Source organism: Seriola aureovittata, chromosome 19, assembly GCF_021018895.1.
Source record: "Seriola aureovittata isolate HTS-2021-v1 ecotype China chromosome 19, ASM2101889v1, whole genome shotgun sequence".
NCBI classification, from domain to species: Eukaryota; Metazoa; Chordata; class Actinopteri; order Carangiformes; family Carangidae; genus Seriola; species Seriola aureovittata.
This window is the reverse complement of record NC_079382.1, coordinates 14,951,914-14,975,411: the sequence shown is the minus strand read 5'-3', so window position 1 is coordinate 14,975,411 and position 23,498 is coordinate 14,951,914. Positions and strand designations below refer to the sequence as shown.

At 41.4% G+C, this 23,498-nt stretch overlaps 1 protein-coding gene across 2 annotated transcripts; it reads right to left on the bottom strand.

Annotated features, from left to right (window-relative positions):
- Window positions 1-7,056: 7,056 nt before the first annotated feature.
- On the bottom strand, window positions 7,057-18,648 carry LOC130187225 (single-minded homolog 1-like). 2 transcript variants are annotated; one of them, XM_056404647.1, is made up of 12 exons: window positions 18,374-18,648; window positions 16,980-17,441; window positions 14,998-15,080; window positions 14,798-14,887; window positions 14,485-14,593; window positions 13,911-13,996; window positions 13,339-13,538; window positions 13,050-13,156; window positions 12,738-12,885; window positions 9,992-10,148; window positions 9,522-9,906; window positions 7,057-9,048 (listed from the first exon to the last, which is right to left on the bottom strand). In XM_056404647.1, exons 2-12 carry the CDS (start codon window positions 17,152-17,154, stop codon window positions 8,309-8,311), a joined length of 2,280 nt encoding a protein of 759 aa, XP_056260622.1. In that variant the 5' UTR covers window positions 17,155-17,441; window positions 18,374-18,648; the 3' UTR covers window positions 7,057-8,308. The 2 variants fall into 2 exon arrangements, with proteins under 2 accessions (XP_056260622.1, XP_056260621.1); XM_056404646.1 differs by lacking the exons at window positions 16,980-17,441; window positions 18,374-18,648 and having other exon boundaries at window positions 9,522-9,909; window positions 14,798-15,068.
- Between the last annotated feature and the right edge of the window lie 4,850 nt (window positions 18,649-23,498).

The window sequence follows — 23,498 nt, the reverse complement described above, 5'->3', positions numbered from 1 at the left end:
ATAACAGAATCATGACCGTGGAGATCAGGGCCCCGGCAGGGAGTCTTGTATTCATGGAGCTTTAAAGGCAGCCATCCAACACTGATCAGACACGCCCAGCTCGTACCCCCCTCACCGCTTCTTTATGTGCACCCCAAACCCTCACGTATCCCCCAATTCCATCCTCCGAGCGGCGCGGGCCTCAGAGTCCATGTTGCCAGGGGTGATGTGGCCGTCAGGGTCAGAGGTGCTTGTTGGAGGTGAGGTTCAGACACTGGGCCCATCTGATGCCACCATCTGGACGAGTGACCTGACATAATTAGTTATTAATTCTTCTCAAGGGGGGGAAAGAGAGGAGGTGGTTACACACTGCTAATGCTCTTACACACCATGCTGCTGTTGGCACCAGGATTACGGATGTGACTGGTGTTGTACTGTTAGAGAAACATGATTAACAGTGGAAAACAGAGTGAGGAAACCCACACGTTTCCTTTTTAAGCATAAAACGTGCTGTCAGTCAACCGGTTTCTGGGTGCTGTGTTTCTCTCGTTCTTGCAGATAAATGGCTGAACTCAAATAACAGAACTTGCCCATATGAACATTAAAAGCGATTTTGCTTGCTATAATCATTCCTCCTGTTGGCACTGTGTAAGCGATGGGAAACCTCAATCCTCCCTTTTTTTTTTTGCAAAAATGTCTTCAAAACTTCATGTGAAGCCTTGACGATTAGTAAAATCAAGTTCATGTGAAGCTCCACATGAAGTTTTGAATAGATTTTTGCACCAAAACTGCAGACTGTGGATTTTGTCCCCATCACTTACTTTAAAAACGCATCAGGTATCAGGCATCTTTTAATGGTTGTGAGAAATGAATACAGTGGGCAAAGCCTCTACCACTGTTCAAGTTGGCACCTGACTATTGTTTCAAGGCAAAGTTGAAAAAGTGTATCCTTTAATGAGAATTGCTCAGTCACAAGTAAACAGCGGGGTTTAGTGTCTGCTGCTCATAGTTAAAACCTAGAGGAGGCAGGGACAACCAGTTTCTTTGCCCAAAAGAATCAGATGAAATAGAGCTAAGTTCAATGTAGACATAAAGTTTGCAAAAAATTTAATTAAGCGCAGCTCACTCTGGCTTTTTTTTTTTTTTTACTGGTTTTGCAAACTCTTTCTGTACTTGGAAAGTGGGAACAAAGCAAATTACATCATGAAATACACTGAACATTAATTGATTGATTATATATAATAGCAAAAGGTTATTATAGGTTTGCCCTTTGATGAGGAAGGGGAAAGTCATATTGGAATAATTAGATAATCTGGATTATGTTGTTACACAGAGATAATTATCACCAGCTTGTTTACAGTTACTTTGGGTTTTTTTCTTGTTTTTTGTTGTTTTTTTTTTTTTGTTGGTATTTGATCATTTCTCAGTGTTTTGCTCTAGAAATCCATCTGGTGTTCGTCTCCTTTGTGAGGAGTGTGTAATGTGACTATCAAGGACTATAGTGGTACAGTGTCAGCACCGGCCCCTCCTGCTGCTCTGCTCCACCACCACCACCGCCGCCGCCGCCGCTGCTGCTGCTGCTGCTGCTGCTGCTGCTGCTGCTGCAGGGGAATCTCCTCATTGGCATGCAGACGGTGGCTTGGAGCTGTGGAGCACCGGCACCTTCTCTCTAGGGACTCTCTCCTCGCTCTTTCCTCTCTCCTTCTTTCTCCTTGTCCGTCTCCTGCGCTCTCCCTCTTGCCCCCCCCCCCCCCCCCCCCCCACCTCACCCTCCCTTTCCCTTCCCTTGCCCTCATGCAGCTGTCACAATATCTGCTCGGTACGAGTGCTAGAGGGGATCGTAGGAGTAGAAGAGCCCGGCTGATGTGCCGCTTAAGAAACAGAAGATTTCAAAACAAAGCGGCTGAAAGGCCTCTCATGAGAGGTGTTGAATCAATCTTAAGATTTATGGACGATTTGTAGCATGCATGTGGTTTGGTTGTCAATGCACCAGGGGATTATCCCTCCACCTCTACAGGAAATCATTTGATAAAGACATATATCCAGAGGACTTATTGTGCTTACACATCACCATGATGAAATTATCTCAAACAACAGCATAAATCAAGTGAAACTCAACATGACGGCGTCAGAATTCACTCTGACCTGATCTTTGGCAGATTGATGAGGTGTTTACAGTAAGATGGAGTGAGATGCAATCAAACAATCAAACAAACAAACAAACAAACAAACAAACAAACAAACACAAACTCTTTGGCACGAGTTAGAGAGCTTTTCGTAGAGATGTTAGGAGGAACAATGGCAGACGAGAGCACAGAGAAAGAGAGGGAGAGGGAGAGAGAGAGAGGGGACATGGATCCTGTGTGGCTCTGTGGATTTGGCAGGAGTGAAAGCAGTGAGAAGAGCGCTGATACCAGCCAGACTCAAGCTGTGGGCAAATCAAGTGTGAAATCAGGAACAAAGGGATTCACAGGATTGGAGGGCATTAGATTCACACTGTCTGAGCCTTGGTTGTGTGTGTGTGTGTGTGTGTGTGTGTGTGTGTGTGTGTGTGTGTGTGTGTGTGTGTGTGTGTGTGCGCGCGTGTGTGTGCGTGTGTGTGTGTGCGTGTGTGTGTGTGTGTGTGACAGGGGCTCAGGATATTGTACTTGTAGTCTTTTTAATAGCCTTATTGCTGAGAGATTAGTGAGTTTTAAATTAAGGGGGTTTTGTTACGCTTTTATAAAAATGATCATGCTTTCCCTATGATTTTGATTTAAAACACAAAGTTCCATCAAGATAACTTACAAAAAGATAATTCATTCTTAAATTTGTGGGATTTCTTCTGTGTGGCCTGAGTGTTTAAGTGTTTTTGTGGCTTTAAAACAATGTAGGCGCTTTCACACGGTTCAGTTGTTGGCCATGCAAATTAGAGTGAATTTGGTGTAATCCTAACATCAAGTACAATCATCACACTTGAGCAGACCATTAATGTTTTGTTTACGCTATCAGAGACTGACATTCATCAGTCACCGGTTGTTGGTTGCTGGTTGTTGGTTGTTGTTGGTTGTATTTTTGACAGTAATCAACTTATTAAACGTGGTAAATTTAGGTCATGCCAGTGACTTTATATAACACAAAACACAGTGGCAATGACGGGCAATAGTAACATTTAGATTTGTGTTTGCTATGATATTTAAAGGGTAAGTCTGATGATATTGTGTATTATGTATTTCTTATTGTCAAGGAATCCCATGTCCAAAAACTCTGATAAATACTCACTGGCACAAGAAATCTACAGCTGAAAGTGGTCCTCAATAAATGCACTGGTTTCACCTGTTGGAATTGTGTTTGCTAAAAACTATAGACTAAGGCCCAGCTGATTTAGGATTTGACAAATATTATATTTGTGACTTGCTTTTAAAGATTTACATTCTGTATAAGGCTTGGAGCCTCAGGGCGCTCATAGGCCAGGGAAAGACGGAAAGTACTGAGTGACACATTGCTGGTGTTGGTCTTTTCATGGGATTCATTAAATGGATTGTTAATCCTAATCTGCGAAATTTGAAGAGAAAGACCTAAAATATATGAAATTGCGTTGTAATGTTTACACAGCCTTTAATTTACTGCATGTTTTATAAGCAGCAGAAACCTTATTTCCTCCCTTCTTTGCAAAAATGACCTCAGTCTCCCGGCTCAGCCAATCAGATCGACCACATGACCTCAATATCCTGGTCCATCCGATCAGAACATCTAAATGTGTTTTGGTGCAGTGAGTTCTGCCACTGAGGTGTCACCAAGTGCCATGGTTGAATGATTTTCCCAGGTCTTGAGCTCTTTTGCCCTCGGCTGACTGGCGCTTTATTGCTGCATGGGAAATGTTTGCATGCACCGTGTACGATATTTGCTTGATTTCACACTTTTGTAGTTGTGTTTTGGCGCAACACATCCAGGAGCTGCAGCTCCTTGGCTGAATACTTGAGGGTGGAAAAAAAAAGAAAAAAAAGAAAAAGATGTGAGCGGAATTAAACAATTATAAAATGTCAGTTCACGCTCAAAGAGGTGCGCATAGAACAGAAAACATGTTGAAACATTTTCCTCTGCGCCGGTCTGAAGCTGCTCCATAAGGATGACTCTTCACTAAGTGCCAGGTTGAATTATAGAGGCACTGGCGGAAGAACACTTCAACTGATGTATGAATATGCAGTCGTGCCTCAATCCCGGGCCTGAAATCAATCACATAGACGTTCGGGGGATATTCTGAGCCTCGCCACCTGCACCTTTGTATTCTGTGGTCGTTTGCGAGGTTAGGATCCATTTCTCCTTCACTGCAGTTGTGAAACCCTGGGATCTCGCCCCTTGCGGTTCTATAGTTTTTCTCAGTCAACTGCATGACACAGCCAGCCACCTTTTATCTCCTCTAACTGCTAATGCCTTATGGTGCAAACAAAGCTGATTCACTCAGTAGCATAGTAGTAAAATTAACTGCCGATGCTTTCATTTTGCAGCACTGTGGTTCATTATGGTTGCTTCCTGAGAGTAAGGAAATGATTAACATAACACATCTGTTCATGCAGTGACATCATACGATCCTTTGTTTTATACCTGATTGAAATGATTCTCTTCCCAATATCTGCTGTCCTCCACTAACTTCTTGAATCACTCCTAAAAGAAAAAACAACAGATATACCTCAGCTGTTCTTTAAGAAAGGTCTCTCCTGTTAATGTTTTCCCCAACTCCCCAAATTACTACTGTCTATTCCACTATGTCTAACAGCTACTGTCACAAGTCACTTCACAGATTTAGATTTTACTTTACACTCTGCAGTTATTTCACAACTTAGCAACTCAAAAGTTATTCAGATTCATGGATATGAATCTACAAAGCTTCAGTGTGTCATTTATTCATCATTAATAGAACCACTAAATATAATGTATAAAGGGAGCCTTATTAGTTTAGATTTGGCATCCAAAATGTAGTATCAATTCATAAAAGATGATGATTTTTACAGATGAAACAACCCAGCAGTATATAAAGTAGTTTCAGTTAGCTCCACCTTGACCAGCTACAACATTAAAATGCTGCTCACACATTGTTTTGTAATAATCAAGCAATAATATCATGGATATAATAATAATAATAATAATAATAATAATATAACTGTCTGAAACTATAGCCATCCTGCATAACTACTATTATTTTGTACTGATGGTGCTTAAATACTTTTACTCAAGTCAAGTTTTGGATGCAGGACTTTTGCTTGTGACAGTATTTTTACATTGTGGTCTTGCTACTTTTGCATGAGTAAACGATCTAATTGCTTCTTCCACTTCTGCTTTTCTTAATTATATGTTTTTTTTCCTCTCAAAAACTGTTCATTTTCCCCTCTACTGGCTCACAACTCTGCAGCTTCCCGCGGACTCTGAGGCTCTGTAATAGCCTGTTTCTTTCTATAGGACTGAGGTAGGACTGACAGGATCTTGGGTGGAATGGGGGGTGGGGGTTGAGGCGGGTGGGGAGATGGGTGGGGAGGTGTATGCAAGTGTGCAAAGTCTGGGCAAAAGGCCCAGTGTTTGGCCGCATTTGTAGCCGACTCTACACGTGAAAGCCTTCAGGGCACATCAGGCAAAACCCCCAGTGTTTAGAAAAAAATAGGCCTCTTATTATTGAAGTATCTCAGCAAAAAACACACACTCACCCACACTCATTCACTCTCACACACACACACACCCTTCCTAAACCCTGGCTGATGTCAACAGCAGAGCGTTCTACCTCCTGGAATGGCAGCAGCAGTGATATCTGGCAGACCATCACATGGCCATGTCAGTGGTGAGTGATGGGAGCTCTGCATCCAGGCCCAGACTGTGTCCAGGTCCCTCTCAGCTCAGACAGACAGGCAGGCAGGCCAGTTCTCCAGCTACATGTGAATAACTTACATACATTAAAATACATGGCAGAGAAATTGCCTCCGAGCAGAGGTCGGAGCAGCTAAATGTGCGAGTTCAACTGCTCCAACAGAGGGAACGTGTTGCTGCAAGTGCATTTAAAATGTGACAGCTCGGCAGTCATAGCAGTTTGCCGTTGTAATGATTTGCACTAATTTCTTGTACTAGAGGTTTGTACTAATGCCCTCTGTTAATTCACTTGTTGCCAGGTATATCTAAAAATTTTACTATAAGGCTTTTGATATATATCTATATTTTTATATCAACAAGTCCCATGAAATAACCAAAACCAACAATGAATTGTTACTAACAAGTATTGTTTGTGTGTCTAAAGCCTGATATAACTTATATAGAGCTCCATTGTTGTTCATAAACTGTTAAAAACACATAAATGAGTCACACTTGTTGCATTGATGGTCATATATTCCTTGAGTAAAATGACCATGGCCATTGCAGTTGGAGTTAATCCCAAAATAGACCATCCTGGTGCCATAAATGCTCTCAGCGCACCAAACGTGTATTCATCCGCGGCTGAAAATAGTCCCCAACAAATGGACTATTACTCCTGTTTGAGTAATGTTTGCTAAAACTTCAGTTCCCCGCAGTTTGAAGAAATTAGTTAGCCCTTTTCAAAAATGAAACTATATATTTGTGGCTTAGTTTTAAAGATTGACATCTTTACATTGTCAGTTTTGGTCTTTTAATAATATTTTTTTAACAATGCTTTTATTTTATTAAAATAATTTAAGACGAAACTCTAGAAAAAATAAATTAAAAATAGCCTTAAACTTTAAAGGTTGTCTATACTGTATATTTATATATTTTTAACCTACATCTAGCCTATATATTATGTTAGAATTTTTTTTATGTTTAATAAATAGCTGTGTGTCTTTTCTGTGTTGGATTGGACACGTAATGACTGTGTATATGTATATAAATGTAAAACTATATTTATATCTATAAATCTCAAAATGCATTGTACAAACCTGCCCTAAATGTTCATGATGGGTGAACAACATACATCCGACATATATCTATAGTATGTCTAAATGAGCAGTTTCTGGGGGTAGCAACAGTATGTGCTGTCATTCAAAACATTTTTGATGGCAACATCTGTAGGACAAAAATCAACAAAGACAAAAGTTATTCATTTTCAACTGTATTCAGATTTAAGAGACTTTTTAACCAACTAATAAATAATCTTGTCACTTCTTGTCCAAAAGTTCATTGAGCGATGATATTTACATCATAAATTAAATAAGAAACTAAAAACATTCAACATATTTTAGATAAGTTGGTATCAATCATTTCAACCCTTTACGCTGTCATGACAAAACAAGATAAAAAACAAATAGTTTTCTTTGCATGTGGAGCAGAATTTAAGGGTGTTAAAGCATACGCTACATATGCTAATATGTTGGGTAAAGGTTAAGTGAGGTAAAAACAGGAAAAATTATACTCTGATATGTAAACAATATCATTTCAGCCACAACTGTAAGTCGATACATACAATGCCTATATGTAGAGGCCATGGGAAGATTGCAAATGAGTTTTGTAATCTCTCTTTGCGCTCTAAGTGAGGCCATGTCACACACACATTAAAAGAGTTTAAAGTTGACCTGCATATTTTACACTTTTACATATCAGATATATTTTTTTCTTTCTGTTTTTTCCACTTTTTTTTTTTTTTTTAATCTAATGTTGGTGCAATCCAAACACCAAAACTAATTTAATGCCACCAGTAAAGTTTCTACTTGGACAGAAAGAAATGACACATACAGAAAATATCCCACTGACAAATAAATACCAGGAAACATTGACATCTTACAATAGCGAATTGCTCGCCTTTCCCATGTTGCACTTCATGTGTCAAACATTATGCTCTGTGCAATGGAGTTTTCAGGTGAAGGGGCAGTGGAACAACACATTTTCTTACTGCCTTTGGAAATCGTGTCCAGGACAGATTAACTCACATGGCCAATGATGCGTAAGACGTTTGGAACAGAAACACTGGTTTGATGTTTAACCAGACTCAAAACTTGGGTCGCCTTTGCAAGGAGGGGAATTCAGCTCACTGACATTAAAATAACACTGTATTCCTATGTAATGGAGAAAACCTCCGCCCTGTGCCGGGTGGTGTACTGAGTGTTAGTCCTTTAGAGTCTTGGAAAATCGTCCTGTGATGATAGAGAAAGAGAGTGTTATGATACACAGGCCTGACGGACAAGAATTGTGCTGGATGAGCCAGAGAGAGCACATCAACCCTGTGCAGGTACCTTTCATTCTTTTTTCATTGTCTCGCCTTTCCCATCAAGCACCTGGCCAGTGTTGCATGTGCATACAGCACCACCTTATACTGTAACATCCTCATTTAGAGAACAGGATCTGTCTGCACCAGATATCGTCAGCTCCCGTTGGTTATGATAACTGAGGTGGCCTTGTGTCCCTGCATCTGCTCAGCCTGCATCCTCACATGAGACGCCACATCATACTGGACTCCTCCGCAGGCCAGTCCCGAGTAACTCCGCAGGTTCTCCGGGTCGTAGAGGTGCTCCAGGGAGTACCCAGTCAAAGCATAGGCTGCTTGCCTGTCCAGTTGCTGCCTCTCCTGGGTTGGATAGAGCAGCGGACTCCCCTGGGGCTGTGAAGGGTGGGGGGACAGATCCGTCTGCATGTAGTCTTTGGTGAGAGAGAGGCCCGACCTGGGGATCCCATCAGAGCTGGGGCTGCTGAGACGAGACAAAGAAGCAGGACTGGTCGTGTTTTCGTCGTTGTCATGGGGGCCCAGCACTTTGATGCCGTCCCGGTGATGGAGGCGTTCGGAGGGGAGGTCGATGCTGGGGGCCCCCGGGCCTCGACACACCACGCTGGGCATGGTGAGCTGTGAGTGGTGGGGTAGCGAGTTGAAACACGGGCTCTGAGCCTTGGTGAGCCCTGAGACATCCAGCGGCGCCTTGTGCTGCTGCAGACGGCTCTCTTCCTCTTTGATCATCTGCTGCGTGGCACGAATCAGGGTCTCCATCTTGCTCGGCTCGCGAGGGCTTGCCCGGAAGTGGTCACCGTGGTAACGCTCTCCTGAATCACTGGTGGACCCGCCTCCGTCGGGTGAACTCACTACACTGTCTTCATCCCAGTGGCCCCGTCCTGTACGGAGAGTGCAAAGGCCACATTTCAAAACAGGAAAAGAAATAAATTACACTGTGTTAATAAGTAATTGAATCCCTTCTGCCGGGATTCACAATGTGTGTTTAAAAAGCTCTGAACAAGATCTGTATCTTGTCTTCTCATCTATATTTAAGTTGCTAAAACCACGAGTTTGTACATGTAATGTGTAATTCTACTTTAAATGCATATAGAATCATGGTCTGTTAGAGGGAATGTCTTGGCAGAAGCATAGTGGGGGTTGCTTCACTGTTTGAGGATGTGAAATGTGAAATAACTTGGCTTTCTGTTGCAGGCAATTTCTGAACAGATGGTAGCAATCGGGACACTGGCAAGAGACGTCGTAAACAACTTAGCATGTCCCATAATAACATTTGCAAAACAGCTACCAGGAGAAGCTAGGTCAGAGCTATTTTCAGAGACAGATGGTTGTGGTCTCAACCCTAACACCTCACCGTGAATGGCTCCATGGTAGGATGTGATTTCGTAGCCTTCGCTGTTCTCCACCGAGGATTTCGGCAGCGAGAGCACGGAGCGTGTGGCGTCCCACCACACCTCTCTTCCCGACTGGGGGGTTCCTAGGAAGTAGCGGCCGCTCTGGCACCGGACGCGATCACAGGTGGTGGTGTGAGGATGTGCTTGGGCATGGGCGAGATCCTCTTCGGATAGACCAAGGCTGTAGCACAGGGAGCCAGACTCTGGATACAGTCGGTAGGCACAAGATGCCTCTGCAGCCTCACCGGGATCCAGCAGCTGAGGAGATGCTGAGTCTGTCAGAGGGCTTCCTCCCCATTGGCTGTCTTGGTCTGACTCTGAACGCTCTGGATTGAAAGCGGAAAACTGCTGGACGGAAACAAAAAAAATCACGGTTCAGAGAGTTTGTCTCTTTTCTTGATTTAGCTCTACAAACCATACTGTTTATTACCTGTGGGTAGGGTGAGACTCTGGCCTTGGCCTTGGCCTGGGTCAGACGTGACTTGGTGCTCTTCCTCTCCTCAGTGTGACTGTCGGTGTAGGGGAAGGCTGGCTTGGTGGGGCTCATTTGGTCCAGGGACAGCTGCATTCCCTTATACTCTGTGTCCCTTTTGGCACAAACAAAATATAGGTTAGAAATAAGAATAAATTTTAACCTATATTTATCTAGGTTGTGACTTTTTAGCCCTGTCAGTGGCTAAAAAACCTTCCAGCAATGTTGGTCCAGACTAAAATATCTCAACAACGATTGGATGAATTGCTATTAAATTTTGTAAAGATTCTCATGACCCCCAAATGATGAACCCTACTGACTTTGAAGATCCTCTCACATTTCAAAGTGACCAAATACCTTCAAAACTAATGACATTCCCATCAACAACCTGTACTTTGTGTGAAGCCATATTAGCAAATGTTAGCATGCTGGCTGGCTAAAGATGAGTAAGGTGTGCTAAAGCTACAGTACCCGTATAAAATGGTGGCACACATTATACCTGCTAAAGATTGGCATGATAGCATTGTCGTTGTGAGCATGTTAGCATGCTGGCGTTTATGCTAAGTAGAACCTCACAGAGCTGCTAGCTTTGCTGTTTCGGTTCACATTGCTTTATGTCTGCTGCATGTCACTGAGCAGCTTCATTTAAGTATTGATGGTCATGCCTTGCTCAAGGACACTTTGAACGTTGTTAAGCGAGGCCATATTTTTACTTGTTCACCTTTAACCTTCCAGTATTCCCAGTTAATTCAGGACGTCTGAATCCTTTTAGCATTTTTTTTTCCCGATTATAATCTGAGCGCCGTCGTTCTTTCTTCAACAGTCCTGGTGGTAGCAGTGCACCAAGCGAGATAATCAGTAATTAGTCTGCAGCAGACGTCTTGGCCAATATTGAATATAGATAGCCGGACGTATTTTACAAGCCCACTTTTATGATGTGAATGATGTGAGGACTATGAGAAGTGAAAACAGCGTTTAAGATAAAGAGATTAAGCTCCCCCCCACCTCTGAGAAAAATAACAGACAACCTGAGGAAAGTTAATCATTCTTTTATGCCGTACAACCATTGCCAGAAAGCAACATGAGTAAATGTGCACACAGACACATGCATGTGCACACTATCTCTGCACTGAATCACCCCTGCAAGCATCTTACAAAAACAAATATCAGTCTTTGAATGGATTTTATTTGTGCACGTGCATGCAGCATGTGCACCATCTTTTGACATTTTAACCCACTGTCCTGTGGCTGAACTCAATCCAAGTGACACTGTCGAGGGAGTGAAAAGGCTCCTGTGTCAAGTGTTCAGCAAACATGAGCCTATTCTTAACTTATCACATCAACAGTATGTAATAGCAGCTGCCTGGCATTTTAAACCCTGTGGCCCATCCCTGACCCTGCACAGCCAGCCTCTTTAATATGACTCTAAATATGACCCATTCTTTATGTACAACACCTTAGGGGAAAGGCTGTGTTTGGATAGCCAGTACACAGTGTGAGTGTTATTTGCTCTTGCAGGTATAGTTGCGGTGGCTGGTTCTGCATCCTATCTGTGCCCTAGCTGACTTATGTCTGAGCCAATAATGTTGGGCCTTTGTGCAAACTCAGCTGTGTTAGCCGAATTCCACCTCAGGTTCAATGTCAGAGCACCTCATGTCTGAAATGCGCCACCAGTCCAACCTCCAAACATGATTCATTAATGGATTATTGTTGGGTTAAAATGCTGCTGGGACAAGGTGATTGAATTGCGGCTTGTCTTTTTTTTTTTTTTTAATGTAGTTGTTTTTATCTTATTCATCTATTTTTTACTTCGGTGTTAAACCTAATTACACGTTTGGAAATTCACTGTCATTTTAATGTAGTTACTTTGTTTTCTCCTTACTGCATTGAAAGAATCAATACTTGGAGTGCTGCCATATGCATGCATGCACGTACAGACTCACACACACAAACTATCACACACGTCGAAGGAGACATACACACACACACACACACACACACACACACACACACACAGGAAAAGCGACATTTGGATCAACCAAACCTAACAAGGAAAATCCAACATGTGCTACAGCTATGAGATAGCTATTGATTCCTAGTTCACCGTTTGATCGATTCAGCTTTCCTTAGACTGCGGATCGATGGTGACAGTAGGGGTTTTTTGATGGGGTTGAACCTTGATGTTTGTCTTGCTGTCTCAGAGGGCCTTAGTGTGCTTTGTGCTCTCATGACACACAACTGCCTGAGCCCTGTAGCCGCAGTGTTTTGGTGGATTTGTACAGAGAGGCTGCAGAGGGATAAAGGGAGGGATTTCTCCGAGAGACAAAGACCCATCATATCATAGAGTGAGCTTCGAGCATGGATCATAAGAGTGTATGATATGATTTTACTTAATCTAGTTAAATATTCAATGCTGTTCCCTCAGCAAACACCATTAAAAATGCAGCTGCATTTACACCAGTATTGCCTCGTAAACCGTGTGTTATGATGATTCTGTAATTTCAGGGATTTTAGTACAAAATGCAATAAATGTAATAACTTATTATTTGAAATGTATGATTCACATAAAATATTACAACAGATTCATATGCATGAATTTGTCTCAAGGAAGTATCCGTCATATAACTTTAGTTTTTTTAAGACTAGCTCTCTTTAGAAAAGTTTTCCTCTTATTTTTAGGATGGAAATCTGTACTGAGACTCACGTGAGGACGTAGTTGACGCTGACGATGCAGTGAGGTCTCGAGGATCGGCTGTTGTGGACAATTGTGGCGTAACTCTGGACCCAGACCCAGCCACCATGCTTGGCCAGGAAACGATAATACTTAGTGGTGACTTGGCCTTTTACCAGCACTGAAGGAGATAAAAAGAAGCAGGAGAGAAAACAGAGATTACTGTATTTAATGACATGCACGTTTGTGTGTAAGTGTGATTGTCAGCACGTGGTGGCTGCAGCAGGTTGTCTGAGCAGTTAGGGTCTGTTGTAAAAAGCATAATAGAGAAGGCTTGTAACTCACAGAGGTGGTGAGCACAGCGGAGGTGGAAGATGTCACAGCTGTGGACGTGATGGTAAAGAGTTTTCTCTATCAGGTCCTGGGGCTCGTAACCTGTCAGCTCTGCTACCCTGGAGGGGAATTAAGCAGCGATGTTAAAAGTACACTTTGCAATTCAAGGATGTTTTAAATGTGCCTGTATTCCTGCAGGGATAAAAAGCAGTGTTTCAGAGCTTTTTTTTTTCTTTTTTAACAAACATTACATTAACAAACACATTTTTTTTTAATTATTATTATTTTCATCTGTGCCTACCTGGAGTCGAGGAAGATGAGCTTCATGTCCAGACTGGCTCTGAACATAAACATGTTACTGTGCAGTTTGATCTCAGTCACGGCGCTGGGTGGCAGAGAGTGTCCCACAGCCACCAAGCCCACGTTCTGGTAGCAGCCCTCAAAAGGTGACATGTCCAAACTGTACTGGCGGATCTTCAGGTAGCCACTGCAGTGGATCACCTGTCATACAGCAATAACACACATTATGAAATGCCCCTTTTCTAAAGGGTGTAGTAAATTAAAATTAATACTGTAGAAGCAAACTGCATAATTTATATATCCATCAACTGGAATATAGAATTATTATTTTATTTATTGTAAATATTGTATAAACATTAAACAATATTCCAATTCTTCCTGTGCTGAATTCCTTATGACAGAGTGACTCACAGGAATCTTTTTTTTTTCCTTAGATAGAAATAAAACACAGGCCTAGTGACTGATATTTTTATACTAAAATTAATGAATTAATGAATTGCATCTAACTGTTTTGTTAATTAATAAAACGTTAATTAAACACTGGTTTGTCGGTGACAAAACTTCATGGTCTACCTTGTATCCGCCGCTGGTGAGGCCTGCGTTTCTTTTTGCCAGCACACATTTCATCCGCAGAAAGAAAGAACGCTCCACCTCATATTCTGCAGGGAAGATATTTGTGACTGAGCGATAACAGGCTAAATAAGAGTCCAATCATAAACTCCAATCTCATGTGAGTGGGGGAAAAAAAACTGCAGGCTGTCGCTATTTGTCTGCATATTGAAATACCTAGTCTCATAGACCACGATGGCGCACTTGTTTATTTCAAACATGGAGGCATTTTATAATAATACGCAATGATTACAAAATAAATGCATTATTAGTGTTAAATAAATAAATAAAAAACATGCATGTAAAATTATAAAGCGACTTAACTGATTCAAAATGCATCCTGTAGGAACTGTTATTGCAGTTCTATCCGATGTAAGACGCACACACTGGTGCAGATTACATGCATAAATATTTCATTGATATACTGCAACATCATTAACATCTATTTTAGCCACGTGCTGGCTCTAGGCACAACGAGTCGTAATTAAATTGCAAACGTACGATGGAGAGAGAGCTCCAGAAAGGAAATGTAATTTACCTTGGACAAAGTGTGAGTGATAGGGCTGATGTGGTGTCAGGACAGCTGTCATCTCGTCGTGGTCGGCAGGATGGACATATTCATAAATACTGTTCCCAGTCAACTCTACCTGTTGAGATGAACTCAGGTAATTACCAGGTAAGGATTTCCTGAAGCTATTTTTTTTGCCTAGAAACCATCAACATGATGTTGTATTAAATTACATTAAATTATTAATAAGGACAGGCTATCAGACTAACAGACACACAGAAAGAATATATATATATATATATATATATATATGAAATAAATAAATGTGATTGCACAAACGGACCTGAGACAGTCCCAAATGGACCGACGCCGTCTCTGAAATGTACATTATCTTCCCATCCGGAGCCACAACAAAGATGAATCCGTCCAACGTCTGTAAATAAACCACATGGCCACTGTTACTACCTCTGAAAATTATTCGTCATGACGACCATTTCCCCCTGAAGCTGATCAATAATAGTTTTTAAACAATTATTAATGTACCTGCAGCAAATGAGATCCCAGCTCTCGTCCAATATTGTCCAAAGATCTTGTTCGACTTGCGTGACCCCAAGCTTCACCCAGACCTGGAGAGAGTGAGACAACGCTGCTGACTGCTGGCTCTTATTTATATTAATAATGCAAAAACATAATACAGTATTTAGTTATTGGTTATACAGTATTGTTACATAAATCTACATTATTATTATTATATATTTTATTGTTATATTTTACATTACTATTATTGTTATATTTATTATTATTGTTATTGTTATTATTATTGTTGTATTTATTATTATTATTATTATTAATTGTATTCTTATTATTAGCATTCTGAAAAAGGCAAGTCTGTATCTCTCTGTGTGACACAGACACGCAACCTCAAGCCAGAGGAGAGCCTGATTTTTAAAAAGAAAAAAAGAAAAAAGAAAGAAAAGAAAAAGTCTATTATAGTGTTAAAGCATTTACAGTGTCCCCACATGTCTCTCACATGTTGGACCAGCTGGAGACATGAGTTACAGGCGACGTGCCTCTTATAACTGCTGTAATATAGGCTGGAGAGATGACGTAACTTTAATAGAAATTTCAATGAATCATAATACCATTATTATTGATAATAATAATTTATGTTTTGCTTTTTAAAAATTGTATTTATTTATTTTTGTTGGCCTATTGAAAGTGATGGTTGTTGTCTTCTATGGATTGTTGGTCACTCTATTCCAATGTAAATGCAACACAACGAGTGACCAGTGTTTCTCATTGAAATTCATTAATTTTCATCAGAAATCTTGTGGAGCTCGAGTATCGTCTATAAATGAGGTGTTCCGCTCCCCTGCTGTAGATGAAAATAAAAACAGGCCTCTTCTGTCAGACATGTCGACTAATACCATGCCATCAGATGAGAGGATGGAGAGAATGGCGGACTAACATAGAAAGATGAATGATACTACATATTACAAATATTACTGATAAAAATGTTTCTCTCTCGCTCTATATAAATATATATATTCATTTAGTCTGTTTGATAATGTTTTATGTTACATGTCATGGCCTGTCTGTTATATTAAGTATACATGGCAGCAAAAACCTGAGCTTATCATCTGATTTCATGGGAGATCATTTTTAGCATTTGTTTCCTCTACAAGAGAGGCTGTGTATGATTGTGTGTGCGTGTGTGCGTGCGTGTGTGTGTGTGTGTGTGTGTGTGTGTGTGTGTGTGTGTGTGCGCCTCCTGCTTACATGGCTTTAGGTGATTAGAAGCCTTGCAGTGCCTTTTTTATAATTGGTACATCTTGTTCTCACTCACGCAGTCAGAGACGCCTGCAGAGACCTGTATAAAAGATGGTGGCAGATCGCCTCCTTTGGACACACTGAATTAAAAACGATCATAATCCATTTGTGAGGACTCCGGAATCGCGATCATATTATTTAGGCCTATTTGTGTGTGGCTTTAAGTGAGCCTGTGGGCCCTCAGCGCGGGTACAGTGACATATAGGCTGCTAAATGTCATTTCATTTTATTTTGAATTCCCCATAACGTCACTACAATATTGTTCAGAGCTAAAGGGACTTTAATTATTATTAACCATAGTATTTGTATTTTATATAAACTAATCTACGGAGTGTGAGCCTCCATTAAAACATAATTATATTGTGATATTAGCCTAGCATATTATAAGGAAATGATAGGCTACTTTAGCCTTTCATAAAACCGGCCTGCTGTAATTTTTCTTATAATTTTATTTATTTTCTGTGGTTTAAAAATCTCGACTTTATGATCTTAACCCTTGCAAACATGTTGATCAAAGTGGGTCGTCAATATTTTGCAACTTCGTTAACTATAGGCGTAGTAATAAAGATAAATATGAAAAGGTAGTCTGTAATTTCTCTAAAGTGGGCTCCACAGCTGAAAGGAAAAATTTCAACAACAAAAAAAAAGGGGAAAAAAAGTTGAAGGTGTTTTGTTTGAGAGGGCTGATCGCTCACCCTGAGGGAAAACAATTCTCATCTTCAGGTAACTCGTTGTCAGTCTTATGATCGAAGCTTTGTCCAGCTGAGAGGTGATGGCCGACGGTAGAGGCAACATTTTGGCCAGTTCGTAAAACTCACTGTTCTCCTTTTCCCGTCTAGTCCTTGCGGCCGTTTTGGATTTCTCCTTCATCTCGGAGCCTTTTCACTGTAGCTATACCCTTCTTGTGTGACACGGCGGTGCTCATTCAAATCAGCTGTTTGATTGATTCCTCTCCGCTTTGCCTCCTTTTCATTGTATATATTTTTTTATCAATTAAAAAAAAAAAAGAAAAAAAAAGCTTCTTTAAAAAAATAAATAAAAATAAACAGTTGAATCCAGAACGCGTGAATATCCCTGGTAACTCCTGATTGGTCAGTGATCGTTCAGCTGGTTGAAGTTTAACCTCCTCGGTGCAGCCGCTGGTGTTCATCCATGACCTGCAGGACACACACACACAAAAACTGCTTTATTGCTGTATATGAAAAAAGCACTTGCATTTAGATGTGCAGAGGCCTGCGTTCACACCAACGCCGGACAGGATGTGTAAGCTAAGTGTCTGATACACACCGGCATGTCAGAGGCAGCTGACTCTGGAACCTATAGCCTATAGATTATACATGGATTTTCCGCATCAGTCATCAGTGAAAGCAAAAGTCTGATTTGATGAATATATATATATGAGCCGGGGTGTGCTCGGCTTTTAGCAGCGGCATCACGACGAGAAACTGCAACAATGGCCGCAATATGAAAACAACACTATTCACAACATCACCACCAAGACAGCAACAGTTACAGCAGCAACAACACAGGCGACGTGCAACAGGAAACAACACTACTGACAATTCCCACACAATCATTTACTGTGGTGAAGATATACAGACGTAGGCTGTAGATCAGAAATACATGCGTGGTTCATGTTCATTTTCTTTTTTAATTTTATGAGTCAAACCCACCCTATACTGGTCAGACATTTTCCCTCTATAGATTTTGCTGGAGGCCACACTGCTAACAGTCATTTTACACGTCTTTAATGTTTAGTCTAAATCCACAAAAAACAATAAATCTGCACACTGCGTTTCTGCTCCTTCAATCAAATGAATTTAAAAAAAAAAAGAAGAAAAAAAAAAGGATTTTCAGGCAGGCATCATGTTTCTGATCAGAGCTGCAGTATGGAGGAAATGACATTTGATCCAACACAATTCCTGAATCGTGCGTTGGGAAAAAAAACAAAACAAAAACGTCAGTGACATAAAATCACCGCAACTTTTTTTTTTTTTTTTTTTATATACGAAAATCTACCTATCTAACTGTTGACATGCAGCAGTAGTTGACAGACTTGTTGAGACAGATACATTCGCAGTATTCCTACCCGCGCTGTATTTTCCCACATCAGAATCGATCCTTGTGGCCTTTACCAGGCAGCCTGCTGGGAATTTCACCTGTCCTGAACCGGGTTCACCAGTCGTCCCAGTTAAGTTTGGTCTCAGCTCCTCCTGGATTTCCACCTGGAAAGGCGAACGGGCCGTGCGCTGCATACACCTCTCCAAATTATAAGGACGCGCAACGAGTGGCATTCGTGCCCAACAAGCCTCCTCTCCTCAACTATCTCAACGTCCCTCTCTGGAGCAGCTCGGGACCCGCCCACCGCGTGCCCACTCCGCTCTGATTGGATAGAATCGCTGAAAGTCGTTTGGTGATTGGACGCTTGCCGTGGGCGTCAATTTGGTACGGCAAGGTGTAGGCTATGCGCGACACTTGGCCGTGCCCGGAGTGAGCTTGGATGTGATCTTGTTGTCTTTTTGTCATTAGCCTGTAGATCACGGATCAAGCTCAAATAAATAAAAAAATAAAAATCCGGATAAAACAGCGTAGCAGGGAAATGTTGTGCAGGTGAGAGGCTAAATCAAAACTCTAAAGACCTTCATCTGCTGATTACTTAAAGAAGATATCCAGATTAAAACTAAAGCAGTTGTTATTCCAGAAAAAAGAAAAACATTATATTTATTTACACAGTTAAATTAAACAATCATCAAACAATTTTCATTTGTTTATTTTAATTTAATATGTTTTCTTATGGACACTTAGATGGAAAATAAGTGTTGACTTCTCCAGTGGAATTCCCTCTGAAAAGATGAAATAAATCCAGAAATTGAATCATGACAAAAGTTTTTTTTTTTTTTCATCATCCACTGGTCGAAACGCAGCTCAACAAGTATTCAACACATCATTTGGTGAAATAAGCAGAAGAGGTGCAGATTTACTGACGGTTTTACTCATAAAAAGAAATAAAAAAGACCCACAAACACAACCGAAGAATAAATAAAAAAAATATGTCAGTGTTTTTCTTCTCATGCTGCTAGTTTTAATTAAATAGGCCTTAAATCCTCCTTTCAGCATCATAGCTCTTAACATCTTGTACATACTGCACACAGCTGACCCAAACACGGACCTGTTCACCTGTATTCCTTGGTGACACTACATCCTTCCCTTGTTTTCTGGTGGACTGCGCCTCCTCTGGACTCAGAACCTTTCAGCTTCAGAATCTCGTCTAAATTTAAGGGGTTTGTTGTTGGTTGCGCTTAAACACGGAGAAACTGGAAACGGAGCTTCATGCCCAGAGTGTTCAGGCTTAAACTTTTACATTCGAAATGAAAATGTTGAGGTTGAGTTTGCAAGATGATTCGATGTTCGATGATATTTCTAATTTACCCTCTTGCCAAATTTGCTCTCCAGTCAAGTTAACCAGTTTTGTCTTGAGCTATATTGGAAGTGTTTTGGTTTTTATGTTTTGTTTTTTGCTTTAAAGCCAAATGCAAAACAGTTTACACCCGACTGAGAGAGCAATGTGCCGCGTCCAGTGCTCATGCAATAGTTTGGTGTCCGTCAAACACGTTTATCTGAGGATTAATTTCCATGGTGTGAATCAAATGAGAGCGCCGCGGCGCATGTAGTTTTTTAATTAGATACCAGGCGCTCAGATGGAGGAGGAGGGAGGGGTGTGTGAGGTGTGGGGGCTTGGAGGGGTGTGTGGAGGGAGGTGGGGTTGGGGGGGGGGGGCGGTTAGAGCAGCGGGCGCGGTGACGGGGGCGCGGACGCATGACGGTGAGCTCATTACGCACATAATTAGCCCTTAAATTGATGCTGCATCCTGCCATAATTTGAGACTGTCCTGCTGCCTGGGAACAGATTTCTCCCTGTCTTCTTCTTTGTGTGTGTGTGTGTGTGTTAAGGAGAGAGATAGAGAGAGAGTGTCTAACTAAGTGGCTTCTACTGGACTAAAAATTACCGCCACAAGGCCATACCTTTCTATTATTTTCCCCTTTCAGACAGACACATTGGCAATTAAAGGGCAGCCCCCACACATACTGACTGGTCTCTGATTCTGCCTTTAAAGCAAAGACAACACGCTGCAGCATCCCTCACAGCTGATGTTTCCAGAGGAGGTATTCCCTTCGATGCCTTTGAAGCTGAACACAAGCTCTCCAATCTATCTCGCATCACTGTCTGTGACCAATACCTCATCACTGGCTCTCGTTCCCCTTCCTGTTTCTTACAGGAGCCACCCACAGGTCAGAGGTCACCATGGTTTGTTCATGTAACTTGTTGATTTTTCTTGAAAGAAACAATCATCACTCTTACCACATTTTGGTGCTCTAGACCTCTTTTTTTTTCCGCGTGGAAACCAAACAAAACCTTCTTACACATAAAAAGCTAATCTTTAATGGAGATTCAGTACGTGCAGATCAGGCTTAAAGCAGCTTCCTCTCAGCAGTGCCCTCCCTCTGCAGTGACTGACAGCCTGTCAGGGATTGGGAAATTCTCCGAGGGTACACGCTCGGAGAGGCTGGTAGAAGATTTACCCTGCCGGACCTCCTGTTAATGCCCCACCGCAGGCTGTCACAACAGGGGAGCCCGCTTTGGTGTCCTTCCAACCCCTCCCTCCTCCCTCCCCACCACCCGAGTCTCACTCGTCTTTCCATTTTTATGGTGTTTTTTTTTTTTTTTTTTTTTTTACAAATCATGCTTCGCTGTGGGAAGCCAGGCCTGAAATTCTCCCCAACACACACACACACACACACACACACACACACACACACACACACAGGTTAGTGAAGGTTATTTAGGGAAAGGATTTGAGGAAAGGGTGGGAAGGAGGTGAGAGGATGAAGGTAGACACTGTCAGTGGTACTCAGCGAGGAACGTGGTGCATCATTTCTCCTGATGGGACCTGATACTGACTCTCTGGACACTCTTTATGATCTCACTTACATAAACCTATAGGCCTTGAAACAAACATCTTCTCACTTACCTCTGGAGATAGAGTTTCAGTAACAGTGTAGTTAATATTAATTTGCTGTGGTGAAAAAAAAAACAAAAGCAAAAACAAAACAGAAACCTCAGATTTTGAAGTCTTACAATTTCCATCTCAGCTTTTTTCACTAACCCTTCACTAAAGAGAATGCAGGGGAATTCAATTTTGTATTTTGTTTTTTGCTGCTATAAAGAGTACTCACTGATTTAGCATTGGCTTTATCGCTGAATGCAATTCTTTTTCTTTTTTTTTTTTACATACACAGTAGTACTGCCCTACACTTATAACCAGATGTAATGCTTGAAATTGACAAAGTAACCCTTTAAACCTTTCAAAAATGAATTGCCACAGTCACAGCTGCCACGTGTTACAGAAATGTTTTATTTGTTACTGAGGATAATACTCAGACCTCGCCAGGTACATTTTTCATCGGAACTGTTTCCCAAGAACTGATGTGAGATCTGTCAAAACGTATTGTGTTCATGAACTAAATCAAACCCGGGAGACAAACAAAGAGTAAGCATGGACATCGAGAATAGTGTAGCACAAATTTAGTAAAAAAAAATGTCCTTACCTTAAAAGGTTGCTGCCGTCCAGCTCCTGCTCCAAACTCTACACACTGCCACACAACAGTGACATCAGCACTCAACTCAAGTTTCAATCTCTGCAAATTGTTGGTAATTATGTAGATCTGCAGGATATTGAAAAAATTAACTTTTTTGAAAAGTCGCAAACAAATAAAAAAAACAAACAAAAAAAACCCATTAGGGTTCACTTTGGAAAATAATCTGCAATAATGTGAAGTAAACACCAGAGCTTAAACATGCAAAATCATTCTGTAGGTTTTAAATTTTACCCCGGCCTTCCCCATGTCTTCACTAGTTTAGTTTGTCTGTGGGCCCATGCTGCCATGGAGATCCACCTATTTATAACCTCTCCTCCACTTCCCCTCTCTCTCCTATTTCCTCTTTTATACCCTCACAGATAACTTCATCACGGACTAACACGCTGCCAGTACAGATTCAAACACCCTGATTAGATGCATACTGTATCATACAGTATTTATCGGGAGTGAGAACGGTGGAAGACATATAGAGTCTATACACGTGTGGGAGAGACAAAGCTGTGTGGAGAGTCCGGGAAGAAGTGCGCGTCTAACAGGAGTGAGGACGTATGGTAACAAGATGTTAAAGAGACGGAGAGGAGATAGAAAAATAACCTGACAGTCAATTCTAAATGTGTTAGCAAAAGATTTCAGAGAACGAGTGAAAAGCAATGAGACTGAGGCACCATGTTGGGTTACACTCTGTGCTCCGAGATTGAAACGGTTGGGCATATGTAAACAGGCTGCATGTTTGACCAAGATTTGCCAGTTGTGTCTTCTGTAAGCTATTACTGACTCTTTGTGTTCTGTTTTCCCTAAAAGACTGAAATGTTTTTTAGTACTCCCCGCTTTCTTTAGCTGTCGGTTTTGAACCAGCCATTTTATCTGGAGAGTGATGGCTGGAAATTTTATATTGTGTTCTATTTTTCCCATTAACAGTGACTCTTTCCCATCAATTCTCGCTCTCTGTGTCTCTTTCTGCCAGGCCCTTCACTGAAGCCCATCTGCTGTGTGTGAGCGTTAATTAACCACACTGCCATTTCCTCTGTGCGCGCTGCTTTTGAAGGTGCTTAGAGTACATGAGTCAGCCCCACAAGTTCATCAAAATGCTAATTCGGCCCAAATTAAAGTTGTGATTAACATTACACAGTTTCCTGTGCAGACAAATTGATCCTTCCACGAGCTCTCTCTCTCTCGCTTTCTCTCTCTCTCTCTCTGGGTGATGAGTGTCTGGGGAGAAAGAGACTTTCCTCTTGGGTCTCCTTGTTCTCATTGCCAAAGTGGAAGAAAAACAGAGACAGCCTGCAGATGAAGCTAATGTAAAGTAAGATTTGTGCCTGAAGGCTGATAGTTGTCTTGATAACACAGATATGAGTCTTATTCCACATCATTCTATTGTGTCCTACGAGAAATGTGGGTTCCCTTTATCTTTTCCCTCTGCCTTTCAAGACTTTACAGGCATATCAATCCATATTTGTTTGTGTACCTGTGGGTATGCCTCTGCCTTGCCTCACAGTGTGTACATATGTGAGGAGCCAATAAGCTGTAGCACTGATGCTCTGACACATTTCTGACTGT

Coding starts and splice junctions, on each gene's coding strand:
- LOC130187225 (XM_056404647.1), bottom strand. CDS start 17,154: ATGAAGGAGAAATCCAAAACGGCCGCAAGGACTAGACGGGAAAAGGAG. Junction 12,886..13,049: donor CCGCTGTGCTCACCACCTCT/GTGAGTTACAAG, acceptor TATCTCCTTCAG/TGCTGGTAAAAGGCCAAGTC. Junction 10,149..12,737: donor AGCGTCAACTACGTCCTCAC/GTGAGTCTCAGT, acceptor TTGTGCCAAAAG/GGACACAGAGTATAAGGGAA.